At 37.5% G+C, this 27507-nt stretch overlaps 2 protein-coding genes across 3 annotated transcripts in view; both read right to left on the bottom strand.

Annotated features, from left to right (window-relative positions):
- EXOC2 (exocyst complex component 2) overlaps positions 1-27507 on the bottom strand; it is a 277000-nt gene that overhangs the window by 231158 nt on the left and 18335 nt on the right. The gene's annotated exons all lie outside the window — the stretch shown is intronic.
- On the bottom strand, positions 17259-18965 carry HUS1B (HUS1 checkpoint clamp component B). The gene is given in 9 exon segments (XM_053447926.1): positions 17259-17267; positions 18137-18175; positions 18177-18239; positions 18241-18342; positions 18344-18447; positions 18450-18576; positions 18578-18784; positions 18787-18869; positions 18872-18965. Coding segments are annotated over 9 exon segments (828 nt in total).

Raw genomic sequence — 27507 nt, 5'->3', positions numbered from 1 at the left:
CAATGCTCTTCAGAAGAATACAAAAGAATCCAAAGTCTTTAAAATGTATTATCCACATACCTAGGATACAATAAAAATGACTGGACCCATTTAAAAAAAGTGAAAAATACATAGCCCCTAGTCAAGTAACAAAGCAGACAATAGAAACAAAATGAGCCAAATCCAAATTAGTAAACAAGAATCTGAAAGAGTTTATAACAAATAAGCTATTAAAGAACATATTATCATAATGAATGAATGTATGGATATTCAAAATAGCAAAACTGAAATGGAAATTCTAGGTACAATATATGAAATGAAAAATACACTGATGAGTTGAACAAAAGATAGTTGAAGAAACAATGAACATGACCATAGATCAATAGAAACTATATAATATAAAGAAGAGGAAAAAGAAAAGGAACCTATGGACCAGGGACGTATGGAAAATATCGAACACTGGTATGAGTGAAGTCTCAGAAGGAGAGAGGAGAGAAAATGGGGCAGAAAACAATACTTCAAGAAAACAATGGGTGAAATTTTCCCAAATTTATTGAAAACTGTTATTTTCTAGATACCTACGAAGTCCAGCAATCCCTAGGCAAGATAAATATAAAGAAAATTGCACCAAGACACACTGAAGTCAAACTGCTAAAAATCAAAGATACAACCTTAAAAGCAGATGTGAATAACAGTGACACATAACACTGATAAATAAGAATGACTGTATGATGATAATTTCCAATCAGAAAAACTAGCCAAAAGACAAATGGAACATCGTTAAAGTGCTGAAAGGGGAAAAAAAAGTCAAAAATGAAGGTTTATTTTTAACGTTTATTTATTTTTGAGAGAAAGAGACAGAGTGTGAGTGGGGGAGGGGCAGAGAGAGGAGACAGAATTGAAAGCAGGCTCCAGGCTCTGAGTTGTCAGCACAGAGCCCAACGTAGGGCTCGAACTCACGAGCAGTGAGATCATGACCTGAGCTGAAGTTGATGAGCTGATATGTTCATGGGTTCGAGCCCCACATCAGGCTCTGTGCTGACAATGTGGAACCTGTTTGGGATTCTCTTTCTCTCTTTCTGTCATTCTCTTAAACTTAAAAAATTCTTGGGGCACCTGGGTGGCTCACTCAGTTGGGCGTCTAACTCTTGATTGTAGCTCAGGTCATGATCTCACAGTTCATTAGTTCCAGCCCTGCACTGGTCTCTGTGCTGATAGCATGGAGCCTGCTTGGGATTCTCTCTCTCCCTCTCTCTCATGCCATTCCCTGCTTACTCTCTCAAAAATAAACATTTAAAAAAATTCTTCTAATAAAAAAGAGATTAACAACGTTAGCTGTAGACAAAACAAAGCACTTATATACTGCTGGTGGAAATGGAAATTGGTACAGCCACTATGGAAAATAGCAAGGAAGGTCCTCAAGAAATTAAAAATAGTTTTTCACAATAGGTTTGCCACCAGAACAGAGGGTGTCATGAAACCGCTGCTAAATCTAAGCCAAAATGGATAAGGAAAAGGCTCAATCCAACACCATTATCATTAGACACGTAGATTTGGGCACGTTTACCACCCTTGGCAATCTTATCTAAAATGTGGTGGGATCAATATAAGAACCATTACAATATTTGAGAAGAAACCTGCTGAGATGAGAAAGAGCTCCTTCAAGTATGCCTGGATCTTGGATGAACTGAAAGCTGAATGTGAGTATGGTATCACCACTGATATCTCTGTGGAAATTTGAGACCAGCAAGTGTTATGTGACCATCATTGGTGCCCCAACACACAGAGACTTGATAAATATATATGTATGTGTAGATATATAAATATATGATTATAGGCACACGTCAGACTATGCTGTCCTGGTTGTTGTTGATGGTGTTTATGAATCTGAAGCAAGTGTCTTCAAGAATGGGAATGATGAGGGATAGAAGCAGAAAAATGTTCATCTTTAGCCCAGAATGCTGACCTCTAACCCGCATAGTTCTGATAAGGATCAAATACATGCTTGTTGCTATATTCTTAAAAGGTATAATGAATGCTTGTAAATCTCACCTATAATTAAGCACCCAAGAAATCTTACGAAAGTAGTTTTACAAGTAGAAATTCGAAGAAAACATTTATGATCTAATACTCCCTCCGTGTCCCCTCCCCCATGATCCCTAAGCATATAAGCACTAGCCTCATACAGCAAAAGTACAACTCTTTCTGTCCACAGGTCCTATCCCCATGCTACTTGAATGAACTTACTAAGTTGCACCATGAAATGTCTCAAGGATCCTTGGAGACTCTCTCAAATGATCCTGCAACAGGAAGACACATGAGCATGTCCCTCTGGCTTACACACTGAGTCTGAAACAACTAATTATTGGTATTAACAAAATGGATACCATTAAGCCACTCTACAGCCAAAAGAGATATGAGGAAATTAAGTAAGTCAGCACCTACATTAAGAAAATTGGCTACAACCCTGACACAGTAGCATTTGTGCCAATTTCTGGTTGGAATGAGAACAACATGCCTTGGTTCAAGGGATGGAAAATAATTCTTAAAGATGGTAATGACAGTGGAGCAATGCTGCTTGAAGCTCTAAATTGTATCCTACACCCAACTCATCCAACTGACAAACCCTTGCATCTGACCCTCCTCCAGGATATCTACGAAATTGGTGGTATTGGTTCTGTGTCTTTGGGCTGAGGGAAGACTCTCAAACCCAGCATGATGGCCACCTTTGTTCCAGTCAACATTACAACTAACTCTTGAGTGAAGCTCTTCCTAGGGACAATGTGGGCTTCAATGTAAAGAATTTGTCTGCCAGAGATGTTGATCGAGGTAACATGGCTGGTAACAGCAAAATGACCCACCAACAGAAGCTACTGGCTTCATGGCTCAAGTGATTAACCTAAGCCCTCCAGGCCAAATCAATGCTGGTTTGTGCCTGTGCTTGCAAGTTTGCTGAGATGAGAGAAAAGACTGATCATCATTTTGAAAAGTAGCCAGAAGTTACTCTTGAAATGGGTATCCTGTCATTGTTGATATGGTTCCTGGCAGGTTCACACGTGTTGAGGGCTCCTCTGACTATCCTCTTAGGGGTCATGTTGCTGTTCATGACATAACAGACAGTTGCTGTGGGTGTCATCAAAGCATGGACAAGAAGACTGCTGGAGCAGGCAAGGTCACCAAATCTTCTCAGAAAGGTCAGAAATCTAAATGGATATTATCCCTAATACCTGCCACCCCAATCTTAATCAGTGGTGGAAGAACAGTCTCAGTACTATTTGTCTCAATTCATTTAAGTTTAATAGTAAAAGACTAGTTAACAATAACAATGCAGAGAAAACCTTAAGAAGGAAAGGAGAATAATCTGAACCATTTGGCATGTGGGTGGGGGCAGTGTGTATATATGGCAGTTTTAAATTATTAGTTTTTAAATTCATTATTTTTTTAATGTTTTCATTATTTATTTTGAGAGGAAGAGAGAGAGAGTTTATACTGACAGTGCAGAGCCCAACACGATGCTCCATCTCATAAACCATGAGATCATGGCCTGAGCCAAAATCAAGAGTTGGACATTTAACCAACTGAACCACTCCAGGCGCCCATTAAATTCAGTACTAAAAGAAAAAAAATTTTTAATATTTATTTTTGAGAGAGACAGGGAAGGTGGGGGGCGGGAGGGGGAGGAGCAGACAGTGGGAGACAGAGGATCCAAAGCAGGCTCTGTGTTGACAGCAGACAGCCTGATGTGGGACTCAAAGGCATGAGCCATGAAATCATGACCTGAGCCTAAGTCACACAACTTCACCCACTGAGCCACCCAGGCACCTCGAAATTCAGTACTTTTTGATGGAAACAACTTGACCAAAAATCTGCAGAAATTTTGAAACCCATTAAAACAATGTTTAATGAAGAAAAAAAAAATTTAAAGAAACTTTCATATGATGCAGCAACCCCACTTCTGAATATACAGCCTAATGAAATAAAATTATCTCAGGGAGATATATGTATTCTCATGTTCACTGCAGCATTCATTATTCACAATAGCCAAGATATGGAAACAACATAAATGTCAATGGATGGATGAATGAATAAAAGAAAATGTAACATACACATACAATGGATTATTATTTAGCCTTTAAAAAGAAGAGAATCTTGTCATTTGTGTAAGATGGATAAAACTAGAGAACATTACGCTTAGTGAAATAAGCCATTCAGAGAAAGACAAATATTACATGGTATCACTAAAAAAATGTGGAACCTAAAAAAAATAAGTAAAAAATAAAAACTTTTTTTTTTTTTAAGGCTAACTCATAGAAACAGTAGAATGATGATTGTCAGGGGTTGGGGAGTAAGGGAAATGGGGAAAAGCTGGTAAAAGGATACAAACTTTCAGTTACAAATAAAGTCTAAGGATCTAATAGTGACTACCTGGTAACACCATATTGTATATAACAGATTTGCTGAGAGAATAGAGCTGAAGTATTTTCACCAAATAAATAAAATAAAAAAGGGTAAATACGTGAAATGATAGATGTGTAGATCAGCAACATGCAGAAGGATGAAACTAGACCACTTTCTTACACCATTCACAAAAATAAACTCAAAATGGATAAAGGACCTGAATGTGAGACAGAAAACCATCAAAACCCTAGAGGAGAAAGCAGGACAAAACTTCTCTGACCTGAGCTGCAGCAATTTCTTACTTGACACATCCACAAAGGCAAGGGAATTAAAAGCAAAAATGAACTATTGGACCTCATAAAGAGAAAAAGCTTCTGCACTGCCAAGGAAACAATCAACAAAACTAAAAGGCAACTAACAGAATGGGAAAAGATATTTGCAAATGACATATTGGACAAAGGGCTAGTATCCAAAATCTATAAAGAGCTCACCAAACTCCATACCCGAAAAACAAATAATCCAGTGAAGAAATGGGCAGAAAACATAAATAAACACTTCTCTAAAGAAGACATCCAGATGGCCAACAGGCACATGAAAAGATGCTCAACATCACTCCTCATCAGGGAAATATAAATCAAAACCACACTCAGGTATCACCTCACGCCAGTCAGAGTGGCCAAAATGAACAAATCAGACTATAGATGCTGGCGAGGATGTGGATAAACGGGAACCCTCTTGCACTGTTGGTGGGAATCCAAACTGGTGCAGCTGCTCTGGAAACCAGTGTGGAGGTTCCTCAAAAAATTAAAAATAGATCTACCCTGTGACCCAGCAATAGCACTGCTAGGAATTTACCCAAGGGATATTGCAGTGCTGATACATAGGGGCACATGTACCCCAATGTTTATAGCAGCACTTTCAACAATAGTCAAATTATGGAAAGAGAATGTCCATCAACTGATGAATGGATAAAGAAATTGTGGTTTATATACACAATGGAGTACTACGTGGCAATGAGAAAGAATGAAATATGGCCCTTTGTAGCAACGTGGATGGAACTGGAGAGTGTTATGCTAAGTGAAATAAGTCATACAGAGAAAGACAGATACCATATGTTTTCACTCTTATGTAGATCCTGAGAAACTTAACAGAAGACCATGGGGGAGGGGAAGGAAAAAAAAAAAAAGAGGTTAGAGAGGGAGGGAGCCAAAACATAAGAGACTATTAAAAACGGTGAACAAAGTGAGCGTTAATGGGGGCTGGGAGGGAGGGGAGGGTGGGTGATGGGTACTGAGGAGGGCACCTGTTGAAATGAGCCCTGGGTGTTGTATGGAAACCAACTTGACAATAAATTTCATATTTAAAGAAAAAAAATCATTGCTTGATTTGGGATCCCTATCACTATGGGATCAGATAATAGGCCAGCGTTCATGGCTGATGTGGTGCGGCTGGTGGCAAAGGGGTTAAAGATCACCTCAAAGTTACACACGGCATACCAACCCCAGAGCTCCAGGAAGGTAGAATGAATGAACCGAACCCTGAAGCTACAATTAGGTAAACTATGCCAGGAAACCCACCTACACTGGGACCAGGTGTTGCCAAATGCCTTGTTAAGTAAGAATCAGGTATAGCACCACTAAGCAGATGGGGTTCTCCCCTTATGAAATCTTTATGGGTGCCCTTTCCCAATTATCAAGGGCACAAGGGGGGGACCTAAATGAGATAGGCAATCTAACCCTAAGGCAAGAGATACAGACCCTTGGCTCTACCCTAACCATCTTACACCACTGGGTTAGGGAGTGATTACCTGTGAGTCTGACCACAGAGGCTCACCCCTTTGAACCAGGAGATGCTGTATAGGTGAAGAAGTAGAATGTCCAACCCCTAAAATCCCTCTGAAGGGGCCCGTTCACTGTCATTCCATCCACCCCTACTGAAGTAAAGATAACCGAGGTGGGTCTCTGGATTCACCACAGCAAAATGAAGCCAGCATCTTGAAACTGGGAGCTGATTCATCAATGCCGTGCAAGCTGACCATATGGATGAAGCAATGTGCAACTCCAAAGGCTCTGGGAGACTGCAGCCCTGCAGTGACTGGGGACAGTCACTCTGGACGCTGACTAATCTACACACAGCAGAAGCTTGAGAAATCAATGGTCTGGTGGAACAGATAGACTGTCCCTATTTTCTATATCTGTTCCCTTACTGTGAAGAGCTGTCACCCCTTGTGTCTTGCCATCACTGTGATTCTTGCTCTACTTTTTGCCACAGGATTGGCAGAGGCCGCCCTGGCCAGATGGCAGTATGGTGAGAGATTTCTGCTAGCACTCACCTTCCTTTTGTGGATAGGATGCTTCATTGGTATCGGTTGCTTCTAATCTGGACCCTTTCTGTAGACCTAGATTCCTCATCATGTGACCCATGTATTCACATAACCAAGTCAGGCCAGGGAGTCACTTGGACCTTACTATACCATACTCACTTCTTATGCCAAGGAAAAGTCCTGGGGACCTGCAGACATAATAAGACCACATATTCTATCTGCCAATGGGAGAGTCAATATACTTGCTTTGACCCACAATACTCCCCCAGTGAAGATTGTTTAGAAGTCCGATCCTACCAAGAGTAGGGGGCCTTGGTCAGCTAGACACAAATTATTAACCCAAAACGACAGGTGTCAATGCTGTTTGACATATGTGTGGTTATAGGTATTGGCCCAGAGGCATGTCATATGAAAAAAGTGGGCAATTGTCATAGAGGGCCCAAGGACTCTTGATATACCATGCAGAGGCTTAGATTAGGAGCAGGAATACTGACTCAATGACAAACACGTGTGTGAGGAAAATGGTTTTGGTGCCTATACACCTGAGTTTTTATGCCCTAGCAGGAGCTGTGTTTCATGGACTACTTGGGAAAAAAGAAGGCACGACAGCATTCTTTCAGAAGGGAGTGACTACACCAAATTGTCAGTTGGGGACCTGTAATCCGGTTAATTTTACTACTCTTAACCTGGGAGACCCCTGATGGAACGGTAGCTGGCAGATGGGGATATATATCCATGGACGGGGCACAGACACAGGAACAGTGTCGTATTTTAAGAGAGTTATTGTCACACATAAGGCCACAACTCACCAGGTCTTTCATTCCTTTTATGAAGAAATGGAGAAGGGTCCTCCTCCTGTCTGTCACGATGAAAAATCTATTTCTAGCCCTAGCAGAGACTATAGCCCAAACTCTAAAGATCTCTTCTTGTTATGTATGCGAGGGAACCAACATGAGGGATCAATGGCCATAGGAGGCTAGAGAATTAGATCCCTGAGAACCTTATAATGGAACAGAATGCCCCAACCCTACTACTGGGGTTTGGCTCCTCAAAACCTCAATTACTGGAAAAAAAAAAAAAAAACTGCCTTGCCCAGGGGGAAAGGAAGTTCATCTCTGTTGGAAGCTTAACATGCCTACCTAGGCCAAAGATTTTATAACTCAGGAAACCCAATGGTGGGGAACCCCAGATCACCTTGAGCCAGATCCCCACCACTTGTCTAACTTCTCTCATCTCCAAGAGGCCTGGGATATTGTCGACACAGTCATCAAATGGTGGGCCCCAGGTGGACTATACTGGATATGTGGAAGGACAGACTACACAACACTTCCCTCAGGCTGGTCAGGATCATGTGTGCTGGGAAGTATTTGTTCATCTTTCTTCCTAATCCCACTTGCCAGAGGGGAACATTTGGGAATCCAAGTGTATGGGGACAGGGAGACTCAAAGGAAACAACATGCCCTACCAATTGGCAACTGGAAAGATAATGAATGGCCTCCCAAGTGTTTAATCCAATATTATGGCCCTGTCACCTGGGCAGAAGATGGATCCTGGGACTAATGCACTCCCATCTGCATGCTAAACCACATAATCAGACTGCAAGCAGTTGTACAAATTATAACCAATGAAACTGCCAGAGTTCTTAACTTATTAGTCATGCAGCAAACTAAAATGAGCAATGTTATCTATTAAAATTGCTTGACGCTAGATTATTTGCTTGCTTCGGAGGGAGGAGTTTGTGGAAATTTTAACCTGAGCAACTGCTGCCTACAGATAGATGATGAAGGAAAAGTCATAGAGGCAATAAATCAAATGAGAAAGGTTGCTCATGTCCCAGTCCAGACCTGGAAAGGTTGGGACCCCAGGGAGTTACTTGGAGGATGGTTTTCAACTCTCAGGGGATTCAAAATCCTCATAGGTATTATTCTCTTAATTTGGTGACCCTGCTTAATCCTACCTTCCCTAGCTCCCCTGGTTATGCAGTCTGTCTCCAGCCTCACTGACATAATGGTCAAAAAGAAAACAGCCATGCATGTGATGATGTTATGGAAGTATAAACCCCTAACCAAGATGATGCTCTTTGACCCAAAGTAAGGGGTCCGAGCATCAATAGGGGTAATGTGGTAGAGTCCCTCCCTAAGGAATATCGTGAAAACCTAAAGCCAAGGGAAGGCGACCTGGCTACATGCAGGTGTGCAACATTCCTCACAACTCTGCAACAAAGACCATCCATTCAGACTTTGAATGTTACTATATATGGGAGACAAAGGAGCAAAACTTGTACAAAAGGAAAACCCCCACTGCGCTAGGGGCTCAGTGTTTTGGGTACAAACCCAGTGAGCCCATGCCAGCACAATGAGTGAAGTTGCTTCCTGGACAGAAAAGGTTCAGTGTCCTGTCTCTCTGTGCAAGAATCCTGCTACAAATTCATCATCAAAAACTTTCCTATAAAGAAAACCCCAGAAGTACACCTGGGTGGCTCAGTCAGTGAAGAGTACGACTTTGGCTCAGGTAATGATCTCGCAGTTTGTGAGTTAGAGCCCCAAGCTGGGCTCTGTGCTGACAGCTCAGAACCTGAAGCCTGTTCAAATTCTGTGTCACCCTCTCTCTCTCTGCCCCTCCCCTACTCATTCTCTTTCCTCTCAAAAATAAACATTAAAAAAAGAAGAAGAAAAAAAAAAAAGAAAACTCCAGACCTAGTGGTTTCACTGATAAAAACTATCAAAGATTTAAGGAAAAATAATACCAAGCCTGAAGCCTGTTTCAAATTCTGTGTCTCCTTCTCTCTCTGCCCCTCCTCTACTCACTCTCTTTCTCTGAAAAATAAACATTAAAAAAAGAAGAAAGAAAGGAAAAAAAAAAAACTCCTGACCTAGTGGTTTCACTGATAAAAGCTATCAAACATTTAAGGAAGAAATAATACCAAGCCTACATGAATTATTTCAGAAAACAGAAGCTGTGGGAAGACATCATGACCATGTGGGGTTTATAAACTCTGCTGTGCAAAGGCAGTTTCCCTTTCAAAACTCAATCACTGTAAATCACATTAAAGTAAAAAGAAAAACCATGTATTTATCTAAAAAGATGTAGAAATCATTGACAAAATTCAATACCTATTCATGATTTAAAAACCTCAACAAACTAGAAATAGAAAGGACCTCTTAATAAAGGAAAACGGGGTGGGAGGGATCACCTAACATTACACTTAATGATGAAATATACAGTGCTTTTCCTCTCAGACCAGTAAATAAAGGAAAAATGTCTCACCCATTTTGTCTATATGACAATGTTCTAGAGGTCCTAGCCAGTGCTATAAGACAATAAGGCTAAAGAAATAAGCGGCATAATGATTGCAAAGGAAGTATTTCCATTTGCAGATGTCATGATTGTTTATACAGAAAATCCTAAGGAATCTACTAAGCAACTAATAGTACTAATAACTGAATTTAGCAAGATATCATTATTCATGGTTAATATACAAAAAGTATCTACTTTAAATTCTAGTGGGAAACAATTACAGTCAAATTTTTAAAAGTTCTGTTTAAGAATATCATTATAAAAACCAAAATACTTAAAACATACATTTAATAAAAACAACATACAAGACTTCTTGAAAACTTTAAAATATAACAGAGAAGGCAAAAAAAGAACTAAATAAGTGAAGAACTATACAGTCTATGGGCCAGATAATTCAATGTTATTGAAATATCAATTCTCCCCAAATGGAAGAGTAAGTTATACAAGCTTATGTAAAGAAACTAGCAAGCTGATGCTAAAATTCCTACAGATCTTCAAAGAACCTACAATAGCCAAAACAGTTTTAGGAGGGGAAAAGTTTTTTAACTTTTTTTTAACTCTTACAGAACATGATTTAAAGACTTATTATGAATCTACAGTAATCAAGACAGTGAGTTGCTGGCATAAGGATAACCTAATGAATGAGAAGAACAGAGTTCAGAAATGGACCCATGCTTATATAACCAGTTGATTTTTGACAACACAACAAAACAATTCAAGGGAAATAAAAACATTTTCATCAAATGGTATTGAAATAATTCAGTTTCCACATGGGGGAAAAAGAATATAAATGTAGCCTCACACCACTTACAAAAATTAATTCAAGATGGATCACATCTAAACATAAAATTATAAACAATAAAGAAGATAAAATAAGAGGGCATCTCTACACATAGAGTTCTTCTCCAACATGGCAAACAATAACCATACATTGAAAAACCTGATATTTTTAGACTTCATCAAAATTGAAACTTTCTCATCAAAAGAAAATAAATAGGCAACCATACACTGGCAGAAAATATTCTCAATAGATTTATCTGACAAAGGACTTTATATCAAAAACATAATTTTTCAACTTAAGTAACCCGATTTTTAAAAAATGAGCAAAAACTCTGAAAATCCTCTTCATAAAAGATGAACTCAGAGTTTTTAATAAACATATATATGACATATATGATGGACAGATACACAGATAGGCAGATGTATGTATCCGATAGATTGTGAGTGTGTGTTTCCTAGCTCTGTACACAATGAGAGAGGCTACACGTAATATTACATAAGTGGCAATGAGCATACCTAACTTCTAAGTACCATCATCCAATAAAGGGAACCAGAATCCTTGGGAGAAACTGCTGATTCCAGGGCCAAAGCAGGACAACTACAAGATAAACCTAAATCATTTTGTTACATCAGTAGGGAAGTACTCACCGAAGGGGCTCCCATTACCCAAATCTGAGACATTTGGACATCAAAAAAATTAATGATAGCAATGCATTGTAATCTATTATATAAGAAAATATGCAAGACCATCCTATTAACAGAAACCAGTAAAAAAAATAGAGAAGAAAACTCTCCTTACTGCAGAATGTTAACCAATAAATAAGAAAGTTATGATGCAATTATTAATTACCAATGGATGCTAAAACTAGTGTTTGGCTTTAAAAAATGGATATTTACATAGTCTCAAAGCATCTCTCTACAAATTACCTACAAAGGGAAAAACAGTAATTTTACAAAAGATCTGACACCTATCACGTTAACCAAGTGATCCAAATTAAAATCACCAATGTTGAGACAAACATCATGTCGTTGATGTATTACACTGGGAAGAATCTGACATCACTTCTGCGATAGTCCTGCTAAAAATGCATAACCCAAAACTAATCATCAGACAACCTAAATTCACAGACATTCTATAAAATCATTGGTCTGTACTGTTTGAAAATGTCAAGGTCAATAAAAACAAAGAAAAGCTGAAGAACTATTCTATATTAAAAGACAATAATGAGACAGTACAACTAGAGATGCCTGGGTGGCTCAGTCAGTTGAGCAACTGTTAATGATCTCATGTTAGGTGAGATCAAGCCCCATGTCTGGCTCACTGCTGTCAGCACAGAGCCCACTTAGGATCCTCTGCCCCAACCCCTTCTCTGCCCCTCCCCTGCTTGCACTCTCTCTCAAAAATAAATAAAATATTTAAAAAAAAGAGACAGAGAGAAAAGACACATTACAACTAAATATACTGCACGATCCTGGATGGATTCTAGAAGAGGAAAAAAATACCTTCTATAAAGTACAAAATTGGACAAATTATCACCATCTGAATTGGAACTGCCATTTACATAGTATGGTATTATTATTAAATTCTCACTTTGATAAATGTACTGTGGTAATGTAAGAGAATGTCTTTGTTCTTAGTTACCTACTGAAGTATGTAGGGAAAAAATGTTGTTTGCACCATATTTTCAAATGAGTTAAAGAAATACATACTGACAGACTGACAGAATAATAAAAATAAATGGGACAAAAAGTAAATATATCAAAAATGGGGGTTGGGTTAAATAGGTAATGGGGATTAAGGAGGGCACTTGTGATGAGAATGGCACTTGTGATGAGAACAACGTGTTGTATGGAAGTGCTGAATCACTAAATTCTTCACCTGAAATTAATACTACACTGTATGTTAACCAGCAGGAATTTAAATAAAAACTTGAGAAAAAAAGAAAAGTAAACAATTGGTCACTCTAGCTAAAGAGCTTACAGTTGTTATTTACCATATTTTTTTTTCTTTATATGGGCTCCATGCCCAACATGGAACCCAACATGGGGCATAAACTCAAGACCCTAAGATCAAGACCTATGCTGAGACTGGACTCTTAACTGACTGAGCCACCACTGTATTTTCTTATAAGTTTACAGGAGTGAGTTACTTTTACTATTTTTTTTAAGTTTTCTTTCTTTCTTTCTTTCTTTCTTTCTTTCTTATAAGTTTACAGGAGTGAGTTACTTTTACTATTTTTTTTAAGTTTTCTGTAAGTTTGAACCTGTATCAAAATAAAAAGTTCTCAATAATGCTTTGTTAATATTTTAAAACAAAGCAAAACTAAATCAAATTGTTATTCTCCTAATAATCAATGTACAAGGTCCACTGTTAGTCAACAGATAAATATTTACTTGCATATTCACATTAGCAAAATGCACAAATAAGCAATGAATAAACAACTACTAAACAAAAGACATGCTAAAACTAATGTTTGGTTAAAAAAAGAATATTTACCAAGTCCGATATATTTAACTATATTTAGTAAATACACTAAAATTATAAAAATTTCAAAAATAAATATTCTTTTAATGGGTCATATAGTACTATCTCTTTAAACATGTTTCTAAGCATGTACAAAAGAGTATAAAGCTTGTTTTGAGAATGTGCTTGAAAACTATTATAAATCGTTAAGCCTGAAATTTAGTAAGCTAACACATATTAATAAAATTTTTCAAGAAAGCATAGACATATTTCAACACAAAGTTCCGACAACTGCTTTAATTAACAGAAATTATATTGTTCCCAAAGATACCATAACACTGCAGGGAAAACAAACACTAAGGAAAGAGTGGGTAATTAAGCTGCCTCACTGATTAATGTCTACAGTTCTGGACAAAGGAAAATGCTTTGTTCAATTGGCATGGAAAATTAGACCACTGTTGAGTGGTGGTTTAATTATCTTTATAGTATTAATCCCTGTCTTTAGTATTAGACTATAAAACAGATAAGCATGTGGCTTCAACTGATTACTTTCAGAATCTAAAGAATATTTAAGCAGAAATATCTTACAATCTTTATTTCCAGAAAAACAGTAGGATGAAAACATTCAGAATATTACTGAAAAGGTAATAAAATATTAGACTGTCAGCTACCCTTCACATGGTGGTGGTGATTATCAGTAGGACATGTCAGTACTCAACAGAATCAAAGCCAAGAGACTTGATCCAATTAATGCCTAGACCTGTCATCTGAAGAAATTGCAACCCAAAGATGTTAAATGATTATTTCAAGGTCACACATATAAGTACTTATAAAACAGACCATATCCTTGGTTTCCTGACTCCTAGAGTCTAATATCACTCTTTCCTTTATACCACACTGCATACTATGAGGTCATTTTTCTATCTGATAGCCCACATTCTGAGAACCTTAGTTGCTTCCTATGTGACTGAGTTACTGCTCATTCTGGTGTGAAAAGGAATTGAAATTAGAGAAACTCTAGTTTAAAAAAAGAAAAAAAAAAAAAAAGAAACCCTCCCCACTCCAACAAACAAACAGAGAAACACTACTAAGAAGTAGTTGCCGATTTACTTCCAGTATTTCAAATCCATTTTGAGAGCATTTATATATAGAGGATCATAATCTTAACTATGTTAACCTCAAAGTTTGTCCAAGTAAAACAAAGTAATGTCTGGTAACAATAGGTAATGTCTGGGCCACTACTAATGATAATGAATCAAAAAGTATGATCTATTTTCTTATTTATGATTGAGGAGTACAGCTGTGTTCCAGACATTCAAATCAGAGGCAGCTGAAAATCCAGCATTCATTATACTGGCTCATATGTAAAAATTAATGGTATTTCCTTACCATGAAACATTACTTACATGTCCCCAAACATGGGCAAACCATTATCTCAGGAAGACCATTTAGGCATTTAATTTAGTAATATAAGAATATCTACTTTTTACTCTACAAGGTCCAAAACACATAAAACAATGCCCACCACACAGTATGCACTCAGTAATTATTTGTAAAATGAATTATAGAAAGAGATCTCTTTTCAACCTGCCCCAAATTAGAAATATCCTACATTATAATGTTTCGTTTAGTGTCACAAATAATTTCTTATCACTATGAGGGAAGAGTCTAAGCCTTAAAAAACAGGATTCATCTCCAAACATTTTCCGTTTCAAAACCCATGCCAGGCTAACAGAGACATTTTTAAAGGAAAATTCTCACCTGTACTTGTCATTAAGTATCTACAAATTTTCCTCACAAAGATTTCCAAATGCAATACCAGTAGTCTTTGAAAATCTGTCCTAAGGTCTTTCTTATGCAAATATACTAAACAGGTTAACAAAAATTTGGCTTTGCCTTGTCATAAACCTCATTTAATTAAAATAATATAGTATTAACCTTACACATTTCATCAATGATTTATTTTCTAAAGATACAGTGAAACATAAAAGCCTAAGTGTTTTCCTGCTTCTTAGTAGTGTTTCTCTAAAATACAGAAACAGAAGCTGAAATAATTTCTAAACTTGATGCCTTGATTTTTTAATGTGTATTGGTCTTCCAGAGAATTACCATTTTCTGGCAGATAAACCCCTTCCTACCTGCAAGAACAAAGGATATCTTCACACAAGGACAGTAGACAACAGCTTTTAAAATGTTTTGGACTTTTTTCATTTAAATTTTATCTTTTCAGATAAGTAATAGAGTCACAAGGCAATCTAGATTTATTTTGATAAACAAAAGTATATCCAATCTGTTAAGTCTCTAAACTAAGCCATAATAGACCAAGCTCAAATACTTAACATACATAGTTTGTAGATCAGGGTTTTAAAATGGGTCCTGGCATTAACAATGGCAATAACAGATAAAAGCCCTGGGGCATCTGGGTGGCTCAGTCAATGCTGCATAGGACTTTGGCTCAGGTCACCATCTCAGGGTTTGTGGGTTCGAACCCCGCCTCAGGCTCTGTGCTGATAGCTGAGCCTGGAGCCTGCTTCAGATTCTGTGCCTCTCTCTCTGACCTTCCCTTGCTCATGCTGTCTCTGTCTCTGTCTCAAAAATAAACATTAAAAAAAAAAAGAAAATTAAAAGCCCTTACTTTTATGCTCTCTGAAACTGTTTTCTTATCTATAAATAAGGTGGGTAGATGAGATCATCCCTAAGGATGATTCTGTAAGAATTTTACTCATTGGACCAGGCTTTTAAATTCAATTAATAATTGTAAGACTAGAAACTGGCAGTGCCTGACTTTTCACAACTAAACTATAATAAAAACATGTTATTTTAAAATGTTTGTATTCATTATAAACATTTTTTACTAGACCATTGAAAGAATCTGAATTTTTAAGACCTTATATTTAGATGTTACAGTATGAGATGGTCTTTTTTTTTTTTTTTTCAACGTTTATTTATTTTTGGGACAGAGAGAGACAGAGCATGAACAGGGGAGGGGCAGAGAGAGAGGGAGACACAGAGTCGGAAACAGGCTCCAGGCTCTGAGCCATCAGCCCAGAGCCCGACGCGGGGCTCGAACTCACAGACGGCGAGATCGTGACCTGGCTGAAGTCGGACGCTTAACCGACTGCGCCACCCAGGCGCCCTGAGATGGTCTTTTAATTTTTCTTTAATAGCAACATACCTGTAGGTTGAGTAGAGGAATAAATTACACCTCTCCATTTTCAAAAGTTACATTACAAAGACTAGGCTACAAAACTTTTATAGATACTTTCTGTTAATGAATTATTAAAAGTTAACCATCATAATAATTTACCTTAGATTAAAGTGCACAAATATGTATTTTCTAAAACAAAGAATAGGTTTTTTTTCATTTTCCTGGTTTTATTAAATACAGAGAAAAGAGGCACAGGAAAAGATAGAGGGAGAGAGGGAGAGACAGACAGACGGAGGGAAGGAAGGAGAGGTAAAAAGGCAGACTTTTACTACAGCTTGAAAATTCTCAGTTAATAAACCAAAGGAAAAAATATTGGAAAAGATACTAGAAACAAGTATGAGAAGTCATTTCTGTGTTATGCACAGAAAAAAAAAAAAGTGCATATCTTATAATTTTCTCACTGAGTTAAAGTATTTGTTTTACATTTTCATCTTTCATTTAAGAAGCTTTAAAATATTCACCAAGCAACTGTGTTTAATTTATAAATTAGAAAAAAACTTAAGCCATAATTCTGAAAGTTATGTTAATAATTTTAAGATACTATGTTTGAAATAATTTTTAAAACAACTATTTAATCTTCTTATATTGAAACCCTCAGAGGACTGAAACGGAATCTGCTCAAACTGAAAGATCTTAAAGAGCCAGAGTTCAAGTGACTTGCCTAGGTCTCGTGTTTCTGTGTTCTTTCCACAACAGCATGAATGGAATTTACAAATCAGCAAAACAAAATAAATTAGCAAATTTAAGAATTTTATCACCAAATCTAGTAGGAAATTATTCATTAGTGATTAAAATGTAGCCATGGGAGTTCACTGAGTCTGCAAAAATAAAGGCTGCCAAGTTAAAGACTTGTCTTATTGCATAAGCCATTAAAAAAGTAAAATTTAATATGAAAGAATATAAACCTTCCCTCTAATCACTGTAGTAGTCCTTTATAACTCCTCCTTCCTCTTCTCAAAATATCGAAACATTAAGAATCATTTTCTATTAGAATAATGTAATACTATGGGGAAAAAAATGAAAACTAGGTTTATATAAAAGTTACCCATAAGAAATATCTTAGTAAACATAAACTGACCATTTCCTTGAATCACAGTGAATAAGATGCACTATTAGTGAGCCTAATAACCAACTCAAGCTTTGTAGATGATAAATCTAAAACTATGAATATACATTAATACATACTTTGACCAAAAAACAGCTTAATAAAAACTATGTAATACGCACAAATGCTAAATACCTTTCAGGTATCATATCAAGCTAAGAAAACTCCCTCAGAAAATTATACTTGCTTTAAAAGAATGAAGTTCCCATTTCACATGGTAGCATTTTATAATAAAAACTGATCCAATGTTTCAGGATTCAAAGTTTTTATTTATTTTGTTACAATCCTTTTTGTTAAAAAGAGTTAAAATAGAAAATCTTTTTCTTGTTGGCATCTTAAAAAGTATGAAAAAAACTGATAAAAGTCAAGAAACATAAAAAATGAACCATCCAATTCTTTCACCAATGACTTTTTTAATAAAAGCTTTGTAAAGGAAGAAGGGCTGAACAAAATGTACATTCTATATAGGTCAGTGAGAGTGCAGACTTGCAACCCAATTAACTCAGGGTCTGTTTCAGTTTTGAAAAGACCATAAGCTTTAAAAAGAAAAAAAAAATACAGGCCGCTTAAATTTTTATAAGCAAAAATAAAATACTGAAAAGAGACATCTTCATGAACCAAAAACAAGATGAAGAAGAGTATTGCTCAAAATATTGCATAAGGCTATTGTAGGATTTATTTTGCTATCCCTCGAAAAACTACAGAAGCTTCCTACTTTTCACTAGTACTTGCAACATATTCTCAGGGTTTCTATCTTGAGGCATATCCTGAGCAGACTTGGAAGGATTTTCCAAAATTGTTAAAATAACTTTTAATAGACACATCAGTTTGTACCCTCAAGTTCATTTTGCCATTTAGATTTGCTTCAACCAGCACTTGATCACCCAAGTTTGTAGCCTTTCTATAGTGCTCTTCAGAGTCTTCAAAGCAGGAAGATAAACACTAACATCATGGGCCTGCCCACTGGGCTCCAGGAAATCTTCCAACACCATTCTGGGAAGCAACCTCACAGGCGATCAATCGACTGTGTACCACAACAAGAGTCCAACCTGTGGGCAATGGCAGCTCCACAGCCACGGCGAGGTGGGGGAGCCACTTATTGGTCAACTGGGGCTTCAGGGCAGAGGCATTCCCTGTGCTTCTCACCGCTCTGAACAAATGCTCAGATAGCAGCTCTAAATAAATCTCATTAAACTCCTCTGAAACATCTTTCATGTGAAACCAGTGGAAGAAGTCTCCCGCCTCACCGCACACCACACTCTAGCATCACAGATGACCCTGCAGTCATCAGGCCTGAAGCACACTTGTGAGGGCACATGTGGAGCACACAGACTCTCTCCAGCTTTGTGCTGCAGATGTGAATAAAGAGCTCCATAAAGTCTTTGCCAGAAATGCAGGCACAAAACTTCATGATGCCATGAGGATGGCATCCAGAGCTTGGTCAGCAGGGGACGACCCCACATGTAGCAGGTCCCAACAGAGCCAATACTCGGGTTCCACTCACCTGCAGGCCCCCTGAGAAGGGCAACAAGGCATGGCAGACATGGGGTCCCTAAAACCAAGGCCTCTGTTCCCATCTTCATCTTCCCTCTACCTCCTCCCTTAAAAAGAGCTTTACTGTTTCCACTCTGCTAATTAAAAGGACAGGCATTCCACCACAGAAACTTCTAAATATTCTTTCTAAACTGTACAAAGAAAATTGAAATCATCTTTCACAGAGCCACATTTCACTCTGTTGGTATATGCATTAATACTGTCTTCATCAACCAGGACATATATGTACATACAGTTACATGTGCTTTCTAAAACTGTAGCATGCTTAGGCATACATTTGCAACTGATTTTTATAAACTATAAGATGGACATCTTTCCTCACTGGCAAATATAAATCTACATCATTTTCAGGCTGCTTAGTATTCCATTGTAGTGATGTATAATCAAAGTGACAATTTCCAATTTTTTGCTATGATGAATATGACAATGAACATTTTTCTATAAAACTTTTTGCACATTTATCCAATTATTTCCCTACAGTACATTCAAAGACGAATTACCAGTCAAAAGTTGTGCATTTAAGATCCTAACATGTACATATTACCAAACTGGCCTGCAGAAAAGCTTTATCAACACACCCTTCCACCAGGGACACTGGGTAGTAGCAATCTGTTTAATCTGTAGCAATTTGATAGGCAAAGTAAAATAAACGCTCTCAACCTGCATTGTGGGTGAATTCCATTTTAATGATCATTGCAACTTTTTATTAGGTTTATTTTCCTTGATTTTAAGACCTCTAGTAAAAACATTAACTCTCTGTCCACTTTATACACTGTGAATATCTTTCCCAGTTTATCCTTTGTCTTTTCACATTGTTTATGGTGCTCTTTGCTCTTAGGAAATTGAGTCTTTTTTAATGTCAAACCTATTAACCTTTTCTTTGCTACTTCTAGAATCATGCTTTCAAAGTCATGTTTCTGGTACTTTAATGTTGTTTTATCTTCTTAATTACCTAACTCATTTGGAATCTACTTTGGAGTATTAAATAGCTAGTTGACCAAATACCATTTCACTGAACAATCCATTGTTTTCTCCACTCGTCTGAAATGCCACTTTTATTAATGACAAAAATCCTCATTTGAGACTATTTCTAGACCTTCTATATTTTGTCCCACTGATGTATTTTGTAACTATAACATAGTTATTTTAATGAAATATTCAATAGGACAAATAATCTTTAACAAGTTATCTTTACCATCCTGTCATAGGTATTGATCCAGATGAACTTTAAAATATTGTGTAAGATTCTAAAAATAACCCTACTAAAATTTTGATGGGATTATCATGACCCTGACATACTATATTCCTGCTTCTTTTATTTACCTCTACTAACCAGACTGTAAGTCCCAGAAGAAACGGGTTTTTTATATTTCCCTACACTGCTACACACCCAGCATTTAGAACATCCACCTGGATATCACTGACACTCAACACATATTTGTTAAATGAACAAATATATCAACTACATTGACTATCTAGATAATCTCGGGACATTTAAACTATCTACAATACTGAATCTTCCCACACATTCAAATCATTTATAACTGTCAATAAACTGTTCAGCTCTGTTCACAGAGAAGCCCATGTAATTTATCTTGAAGCCAGGCAACTTACTGAGCACTGAGTTTCTCTCAATTGAAATCATTTTCCAAATGATCTTTTCCTTAATGTTTTCTCTACAGAAAATCTTATTACCTTCAAATCCTATCATAACTTGGACGTTTGCTCTTCAATATTTATGTCTCACTTATTTTAATTGCCTGACTGCTTTTGTTATATAACTTCCAAAACAATGCTAAATAACTCCATTACTGGGGTGGCTGGGTGGCTCAGTCAGTTAAGCGTCCAACTTCGGCTCTGGTCATAATCTCACAGCTCGTGAGTTTGAGCCAAACGTTGGGCTCTGTGCTGACAGATGAGCCTGGAGCCTGCTTCAGATTCTGTGTCTCCCTCTCTCTCTGCCCTCCCCCACCCCTCCACTCATGCTCTCTCTCTCTCTCTCTGAAAAATAAAAAACATTAAAAAATTTTTTTAAATAACTCCAGTATTAGCAAGTATCTTTGTCTTACTTCTAAGTAAAGAGACTTTTTAGGTTTTATCCTCATTGCCCCCCAAAATTTTAATACCATAAATACACCACACTTATGTACTTTATGCATATAAATTAAGATCTTTTTTTGTCCCCTCACGGGCTAATTTTCAATTACAGTTCCTGTTGAGAATACATGCTCTATATCCAAAATCTATAAAGAACTCACCAAACTCCACACCCGAAAAACAAATAATCCAGTGAAGAAATGGGCAGAAATCATGAATAGACACTTTTCTAAAGAAGACATCCAGATGGCTAACAGACACATGAAAAGATTCCCAACATCACTCCTCATCAGGGAAATACAAATCAAAACCACACCCAGATACCGCCTCACGCCGGTCAGAGTGGCCAAAATGAATAAATCAGGAGACTATAGATGCTGGCGAGGATGTGGAGAAACGGAACCCTCTTGCACTGTTGGTGGGAATGCAAACTGGTGCAGCCGTTCTGGAAAACAGTGTGGAGGTTCCTCAAAAATTAAAAACAGATCTATCCTATGACCCAGCAATAACACTGCTAGGAATTTACCCAAGGGATACAGGAGTGCTGATGCACAGGAGCACTTGTACCCCAATGTTTATAGCAGCACTTTCAACAATAGCCAAATTATGGAAAGAGCCTAAATGTCCATCAACTGATGAATGGATAAAGAGGATGTGGTTTATATACACAATGGAATATTACTTGGCAATGAGAAAGAATGAAATATGGCCTTTTGTAGCAACGTGGATGGAACTGGAGAGTATTATGCTAAGTGAAGTAAGTCAGGCAGAGAAAGACAAATACCATATGTTTTCACTCATATGTGGATCCTGAGAAACTTAACAGAAGACCATTGGGGAGGGGAAGGAGGGAAAAAAAAGGTTACAGAGAGGGAAGGAGGCAAACCTAAGAGACTCTTAAATACTGAGAACAAACTGAGGGTTGATGGGGGGTGGGGAAGAGGGGAAAGTGAGTGATGGGCATTGAGGAGGGCACCTGTTGGGATGAGCACTGGGTGTTGTATGGAAACCGATTTGACAATAAATTATATTTAATATAAAAAAATAAAATCTTAAAGAGAAAAAAAGAGAATATACGCTCTAGTACTGTACCATTAGGTAGGCTGTTTGCTATTGAATACAACATAGTAACATAGTAACAATTATGTTACAGAAAACAGCTTTCAATCCTGAAAAGTTCAGGATCACTGTCCTGTGAACAAAGTCCAGTTCACTGAAAGTCTGTTTTTAAAATTAGAAATGGACAGTGAAATCTATCATTTTCACAGCATCTTTTGACATAACTTTATTTTTACCTATTAATATAATGAATTGAAATAAATTTCTTAATGAAGTAGTTCATATTCTAGGAATAAACTTTAGTTGGTTCCATTTTATCAATCCTTTAAACATTCCTGGATTTGATTTGCTACTACTTTAAGAGTTTTATATGTTAAATCTTATTTTCAGTTAGTCAGAAATTATCTTTTCTTGTACATATTTGCTCATTTATTGTAATATCAAGAAGCATTCCGTAGTTTACAAATATTACTGAGCATTTACTATATCTGGAGTGCTATGCTGGCCTTACAGAAAGAATGTGAAGTTTTCCTATCTGCTACCTTACAGTTGTTTAATTATAGAAATATTCTATTCCTTATATGTTTCCCGTTGCTTGCTTGTAAAACAATCTACATCTAATGCATCATTAGCTAAGATTATTTGAGAATTTTCTTCATGGTTATGGAACCATATTTTATAAATCTTAAAATAGTATGTTTCAGAAAGTTAGACATTTCATTCTGATTTTCAAATTTAATATCACACTACTTTCTTGAATAGCTGTGGTTTTATCACTTTTTTCATTGTCTTCAGTATCTGTAAATATCTCTTTTTTCATGGTTAGATTTGTAAATGCTCACTGTTTTAATGATCTTTTATAATAACAGAACTTGATATAAGTTATAAATTCTACCTTTTTTCAGGAGAGGTGTTCATTACCTATAGCTTCAACCTGCAGCTTCAACATTTGCTTAAGTCCTCTTCCATGCATTTTATTTTGCTTTGCTTTTCCCACCTGTCTAGATTGAATACTTAGTTCATTTGTTTTAGTCTTCCTTTAGTAGTAACTTTTAAGGCCACCATTTTTCCTACTTATAGCTTTAGTCACACCATAGATTTTGGCAAGCAGTGGTTGCATTGCTCATTTGTAAATGATCCATAGTTGCAGTTTTTATTTCTTCTTTGATCCAAGATTAACTTTAGAAAACTTTAAAAACTTCCAGTTAACAGTTTATTGTCGAACTTTTTTTTTTTTTTTTTAATTCCAGCTTTTACTTGCTTCATTCTTATTCCAGAGTTTGTTTACTTGTTTTGGTCAGAGAATGTAGTCCACAAATGTCCTAACTGGGGAATTTATTGAGAGTTCTCTTCTTAAATCTCTTCATTTACTTATTCACTGAGCTTCTCCAGTGTCTATTTTAGATCAGGAGTCAGCAAACTACAGCAACCAAGAAATTTGGTCTGCCCACCCGTTTTTGTAAATAAAGCTTTATTGGAACACAGCTACGTGAATTCATTTCCATGTTGTTTATGACTGCCTTCTCACTGCAACAGGAGAGATGAGTAGTTGCAATAAAAACCTTAAGGCCAAAAAAAGCCTAATATTTACTATCTCACTTTTCAGAAAAAGTCTATCAACCCCTGTTAGGTGATGGCAGGTCAGGTCAGCATCCCCTGCCTCAACAGGATTATAATCTGAAAGACTTGCAGCTGAAACTGTCTGAATTTCCAGGTATATGTTAAGGTTCCCTTCTGTTTCCAGCACTGGCATTTTCCTCACAGTGATTAGAACATATAAGAAAATAAGAGAGAAAGTAAAAAACATTGGCATATACGATGGTATTTTTATCCTGTAAATCCTAATGATACAAAACTGAATGAATCCTCCAAATATTACTTACGCTTACAAAAAGAATTTCAAAAATCGTTTTAACATCCCTTCTAGAAATTAAGGTCTGTTAAATCAGAGTTCTTGCACAGAACTGAGACAGTTGGTACTTAGCTTTGTTTCTTTTAAAACTTGACAAGTTAGATGTTTTTCTGAATAGACTTTTTAATAGTTTTTGGCTTATAGGAAATTTAAGTAGAAAGTACAGAGAATTCCCATATACCTGTAAATATTAGTTAAGGGAAACCTCATTTAGGATGGAGTCAGGAAGCCCTGAAGGAGTTTTCCATCACAGCTTACTTCACATTCCTGGGCAGGAAGAATCCAATTTACTATCCCAGCAGATGGAAGATTTTCTCCTTGCCCAGCAACAGCTCAGCCACAACTCAGACAATGGGAAACCATCACTGTTACGTGGAAGCTAGGCATGAGTGACAGGATGATGGACCTTAGACATCTTGATGGAAAGACCCAACAGAGGACTGCCCAGAGACAACCCCATTTCACCCCTCTAGCAGGCTGTTTATGGTTACAAGATCCTGGCAGAGGAAGAGCTGCGTTTGTTGTGCTTGCCCTTATTTGACCTATGTCTCTAGAATAAAAATACTGCTGCGGTTTCACAGGAAAGGGCATGCTTAGTTAGCTATTTATTGTATAATCCAAGCCTGTCATTCAAATGTTGCAACCCTAGCACCCACACAAAAGAAAAAAATGGAGTTCTAGGGCCTTTGCCTCTCTTGACTGGCCCTCTTCTCCCTTGGAGTGTACTTTAATAAAACTTTTCTCACTTTACTTTCATTTATCTGTCCTGTAATTCTTTACTGTGGCAGCAAAAAGAACTGAGGCTTCTGCTAGTAAAATAAGTTTTATTTTTTAGGTTAACATCATTAATATTTACTTTATTAGAACTAAAAACCTATAGGATGCTTCAGTGGCTTTTTCATTTTTAGTTTGGAAAGTTGTAATAGCTGTGCCTAAACTTAAAAAGCTCATTCTGGGGAAGCCTGGTGGCTCAGTCAGTTAAGCATCCGACTTTGGTTCAGGTCATGATCTTACGGTTTCTGAGTTCGAGCTCCAAGTCAGGCTCTGTGCTGACAGCTCAGAGCCTAGAGCCTGCTTTGGATTCTGTGTCTCTCTCTGTCCTTCTTCCATTCATGCTGTCTCTCTCTCTCAAAAATAAACATTAAAAAAAAAAAAATGGGGGTCGCCCGGGTGGCTCAGTCGGTTAAGCATCCAGCTTCAGCTCAGGTTACGATCTCGTAGTTCATGAGTTCAAGCCTCAAGTACCCATGATTTTCCTCTCTCAACTGCCAAGTATATAGTCAGTCTCTCTTCATGGTCCCAGGGCAGCTCTTCCTGATCATAAGTCCTGTCCCAGTGCTTTAATAAAATCACCTTTCTTGCACCAAAGACATCTTCAAGGATTCTTTCTTGGCAGTGGGTTCCAAACCCCACCCCTCCACTCTAAAAAACCTCATGAGGGCCATTTTTCCTCTGAAGAGTTCACACACCCTATAAGAAAATTATCTTGTACAAAATGTAGACTGTGAACACTTCCCAAAGCCTACCAGTAAAAATGAGTTTGGACTATGGTAAACACAAAAGAAAGCGTATCTCCAAAACACAACAGTAACTTCAAAAATAATTGGGAGAAGGGGGTTAGATATCAAATGCTTTCTCTCAATACTCTTTTCTAGGTCATATTTATGCCTCTTCTCATTGTCAATATGATTCACTACTATGATCTTTGCTCTGCTCTGCTACTAAATCGTGAAGCTGTGATACAAAGTCCTGGTCCATGTATTAATCATGGTTTTTGTTTTTCTGTATTTTATAATGCTTTGACATCTTGGGGCCTTGCAGACTAGGAAAGGAACTGCCTCTCAGAGGGTTAGCTAATTCCTAGAGAGCAAACAAGTTGGCAGAAGCAGGCCTTTGATACGCAAACCAACCAATCCAGAGTCCACACCTACCTTTTCTCAGGCTCCTGCAGTCCAGAACAACATTCCCCCGCCCTAAACACACCAAGGTCAGACACTAGACACCTGAGGATAACTGTAGTTTGCCAAAATCAAACTATCCAATCCTAAACTTGCTCAGCTTGCCTACCCTGCCTTGCCTGTTCCTTCTGAAGAAAAACACAATAAAGGCTCTAGCCATTCTCACACTTTCTGCCTACTGACCAACCCTAGTACTTTCCCCAACCCTGGCTTCTCCCACCCTGCCTGGCAAGGTATGCCCGCTCCTCTTAGGGACTGTGAATAACAAACTGTCTTTTCAAGAGCTACCTTTTCTCCTGCTGTTGGCCTCACTATAACCAAATAATAATAAAACCTACATTTAAAACAGTCCTCCCGGGGCGCCTGGGTGGCTCAGTCGGTTGGGCGGCCGACTTCGGCTCAGGTCATGATCTCGCGGTCCGTGGGTTCGAGCCCCGCGTCGGGCTCTGTGCTGACAGCTCAGAGCCTGGAGCCTGTTTCAGATTCTGTGTCTCCCTCTCTCTCAGACCCTCTCCCATTCATGCTCTGTCTCTCCCTGTCTCAAAAATAAATAAACGTTAAAGAAAAAAAAAATTAAAAAAAAAAAGATTTCTATAAAACAGTCCTCCCTTTTCAATCTTTTCTGGGCCACTATGAATAAATGCCAATCTTCGCTCTTCACCAAAGAGAGTCTCAGGCTAGCAGGAGGGAAGAAAGAAAGCAAAAAATATTTAGAAATTCCTTAACTCCAAGTGTTTTAAGGGAATCTGGCCACAGTTATGTTTTTATATTATTTATCCAAGGCAAATTAGTGACAGGAGAATCCAGGATTACTGACCTCTGACTTTTGCAGACTACATGAAGAGATGCTTTATTCATTCTCAGAGATGTGTACCATATCACCCATGGTTCCAAACTGACTCTTTGGAAAGGACAGGTTCTCCTGGTGACTCTGAGGATGCAAGGTTCTGCAATTTCCCACATGACACTTTATGGGGGATCTTGACTACTTAATTAGTGGATTAAAGTTTTCATGTGTAATGGACAGTTAGCATTTGAAGTGTATATTTAGAAACAAATATGGCTTTTGCCTTTATTTAAAATATTTTTCAATATAATGTAACACAACACCAGTAAAGGACATAGCCATTAATTAAAAAATAACACAACATGTCTCAGATAATAAGCAAACATCAATTAATAATAGTAATAACAGTTATAATTATTGAACGCTATATTATCCTTCCCATGTAATAACTTTTAATCCTCACAACTTCCCTGTGAGGATACCCCATTAATACTTTGTATTAACATCCCACAACTAATAACTGAAAGAGCAGGATTCACACGTAGGCAATCTTGCTCAAGTGCCTGTGTCTGTAATATCTCTCTCT

The sequence above is a fragment of the Prionailurus viverrinus genome, chromosome B2 (assembly GCF_022837055.1).
Source record: "Prionailurus viverrinus isolate Anna chromosome B2, UM_Priviv_1.0, whole genome shotgun sequence".
Lineage (NCBI taxonomy): Eukaryota > Metazoa > Chordata > Mammalia > Carnivora > Felidae > Prionailurus > Prionailurus viverrinus.
This window is presented reverse-complemented; position numbering and strand designations above follow the sequence as displayed.